Source organism: Pundamilia nyererei, unplaced genomic scaffold, assembly GCF_000239375.1.
Source record: "Pundamilia nyererei isolate P.nyererei 1_Seehausen unplaced genomic scaffold, PunNye1.0 scaffold00321, whole genome shotgun sequence".
Taxonomy (NCBI): Eukaryota; Metazoa; Chordata; class Actinopteri; order Cichliformes; family Cichlidae; genus Pundamilia; species Pundamilia nyererei.
The window spans coordinates 143,573-147,100 of record NW_005187722.1 but is presented as its reverse complement, the minus strand read 5'-3'; the positions used below and the strand labels follow the sequence as shown (position 1 = coordinate 147,100).

Here is a 3,528-nt window from a genome sequence, read left to right as displayed (position 1 = left end):
GGAGGTAACACCTCGGATCCGATGAAACACCTGGCGACGCATAGCGTTTTGGTTTTTTTTAAAGCCGAGAAATACACCGTATTTGATAGCTTGCTGCGAGATCTCACACCGAGCACATCTACTGCGCGTGGGTTGCCTGTTATGCAACATCACCCAAAAACCCGAAGAATAGAGTCCTGGCCCCTAGCCCTGCCAGTGTAGCAGAAATGATGACGGATGATGATGCAGCAGCAGCCGTTCTTCTCTGGGTCAGTAGCTTAATGTTGTTCGTGTAATTTATGTTCAGTAGGTTAACTAGCAAACACCGTCATAGCTACATGCGGCTGTCTTCTTGTTTGATGGCAGATACTCCCTTCACCCTGGCCAAAAAGGCTAAAATGACCACAGAAAAAGTGGGAAACAGCTAAACATGAGAGGTTTTTGGATACAGTTTGTATTTTTTTCACCCATTGTTTAAGCACTGCTTCCAGCCAAGCGTGATACCATAAATCCCCTATAGCTGCAGAAAAGGCTAACATTGTTATCTTTTTACAAAAAAACAGCTGAACATGAGAGGTTTTTGGACAAAGTTTGTGTTCTTCATTCTTTAAGCACCGGCACCATTTCAAAAGTACCGGTTTGGTACTGGTATTGGATAAAACCTAAATGATACCCATCCGGTACTTAAGAGTTTTTAAAAATTAAAAGAACTTTAGGAGGCAACAAATAAATCGGTGAAATATGATAATAATTATAAGAAAATGGATCAATTATTGCACAGTTCTGTGCAGGGGGTCTTTATTTTTCGATCTTTTCTTTCTAAGGTATGAAAACGTATCTATGTTTGTTTTCCACTTATACTTAAATTAAAAGCAGTGTAACAATCAGTAACTTGTTTTTATTGCTATTACAATTCAACGATCAATCAAAAAAATATGCTTTGTGCATTTTCCAAGCATGTTTACAGTGATGCTTCACGTGACTGACTCTATGCAAACTCTTTGACTTCATCTGTTACTCATCTATAAAAACTTGACTGCACACCACACAGTAGAGTGCATGAATGCCACTTTAATCAAAAATAATGTTTTCTTTAGCTTTGTTAATTCTCTTAGCAGCTGAATGTGAGTGTAAATCTGTCAGAATCAGCTGTTTTATTTTTGTATTTTATTTTATGTTTTTTATCTTGTAATTTGCTAAATGTTCACAAAATATTTTGTTTTCCAACAGGTGTGAAGTGTGAGCAGCTGAAACAGCCAGCCTCTTTGACTGTGCGGCCAGGTCAACGTCTAAACAATCACCTGTCAGGTCTCTTATTCTATGAGCAGCTATTGGACTCACATGGTGAGACAGCCTGCAGGAAAAGGGCTGGAGTGGACTGGAAGAGCATGCGATGGATGCACATCAGAATACAAAGATTCACTCAAAACCAAGTTCAGCATTTCCACAGAATCTTCCAGCAACACACTTACTTTAACTGGACAGAATGTGCAGGTTGAAGACACAGCTGTGTATTACTGTGCCAGAGAGTCACAATAACACAAAGCATCAGCAGACCTGAACAAAACACTCTTCAGTGCTTCAGTAATCCAACAAAGGAGGAGCCTTCAAACTACTATAATATAAAGACTTGGTTTTTAAACATTTTCTTTTATGTGAGTGGAAGGGCAGCAGGAGATTGGGTTTTGGCTTTCAGTGATCATGTTAAGACACATAAAACTATTAAATCTCTGTGGAAAAGATCATGATTTGAGCTAAAATACAGCCCTCAATGGCATTTTTTGAAACCAAGGTGGTGGAACCAGTAAAATCAACGATCCACAACAAGATCGTCCTGTTTATTTTTGCGCTCGACACTCGATACATTGATTGATATGGTTACAAAACTCCTACTTAACTCACTGTTAGGACACAAATAATATTAGTTATCTCAATTCTTTTCAATATATAAGTTAATGAAAATTTGATTATAGATTATAGAGCTAAAAAATGATGACAGTAAAGAGACAACAATATCATCTCTGTACTGAATGAATTAAAGAACTACTTCTTCCACGAGCAGCAGTGGTGCCAAAATAGAGGCTTCAGCCAAAAATAAATAACAGAATAAATGTGTCAGACAGCTCAATTTCATCATAAGCATTTTTCTCCAACTCTGAAACACTGGTAGCTGAAATAAAAAGAGATTAATTAATTACTGCTAATGTTGTTAAAATAAATACTTTTTCTACGGAATGTATTAAAAGTAGAAAGTGGGTTTTATCATGCCAAAATATACTATAACCATGCTTTAAGGGTAAGGAGTAATTCTGACAGAGGGCCTCTTAGTTTCCATTTGTTGTAATCATGGTTATGCAATGACAATTTATTGAATATGTTTTTCATTATTTCTAGTGAATTCTCTTCAAACAGTATAATCAGCACTTTGGTTCATTTTGGTTAATTAAATGCTGAAATGAAATGCAGTGTTACCACTGGTGACTTGTTTTACTGCTGTTACAATTACAGTTTGTATAGTCTATGAAGCATATTTTTTATTACTTTGCATAATATGACTGGCTCCAGTTAGATCAGTTTCCAATGATGATTCATGTAAACGATTCTATGCAAACTCTTTGTCTTCCTGTGATTCAGATATAAAAACTTGACTTGTAGAACAGACTTCACTTCAAATTGCTTTTAGCAAAAACAATGTTTTCTCTAGCTCTGTTACTGCTCTTAGCAGCTGGATGTGAGTGCCTCTAGATTTGTCACAGTCAGCAGGCTTTTTTGTTTGTTTGGTTTTTTTTGATAAATGTTCACAAACCATTTCTTTTTTCAACAGGTGTGAAGTGTGAACAGCTGACACAGCCAGCCTCTTTGACTGTGCGGCCAGGTCAACGTTTGACCATCACCTGTCAGGTCTCTTATTCTGTGAGCAGCTATTGGACTCACTGGATCAGACAGCCTGCAGGAAAAGGACTGGAATGGATTGGAGAAGAGCGTGTTGGATACACAACATACTACAAAGATTCACTTAAAACCAAGTTCAGTATTTCCACAGACTCTTCCAGCAACACAGTTACTTTAACAGGACAGAATGTGCAGCCTGAAGACACAGCTGTGTATTACTGTGCCAGAGAGCCACACACTGTAACACAAAACATCAATAGACCTGAACAAGAACTCTGCAGTGCGTCAGTAGTTGTAAACCAGCAGAGGAGGAGCTTCTGGACCATTGTTGTTTTTAAATGCCACTTTTAAACAGATCAAGTATCGTATGATAATAATAATAAATGATACAAAAAAAGATCACTTTTTTATAATTATTTGTTTTAAAGCCTTTAAATGTTAATTGTGCCACATATATGTACTGTAAATGTCTTAAGCTTCATCATTTTCAAAAAGAAAACACTTTGAATTGGGATAAAAATACTACATCTTCACTAAACTAAATGTATATATACATATATATATATATATATATATATGTGTTACAGGAAAAATGATTCTATGTTTCTTTACCTTCTTTTAAATGTACAAAGATGCCCTTTGTCTATGGTTAGATTA

The 3,528-nt window shown here is 36.4% G+C and overlaps 1 gene segment (V, D, J or C); it reads left to right on the top strand.

The window, feature by feature from the left end:
* Positions 1-2,667: 2,667 nt before the first annotated feature.
* LOC102211370 (Ig heavy chain V region 5A-like) lies at positions 2,668-3,222 on the top strand. The segment is given in 2 exon segments: positions 2,668-2,710; positions 2,804-3,222. Coding segments are annotated over 2 exon segments (459 nt in total).
* Positions 3,223-3,528: the final 306 nt, after the last annotated feature.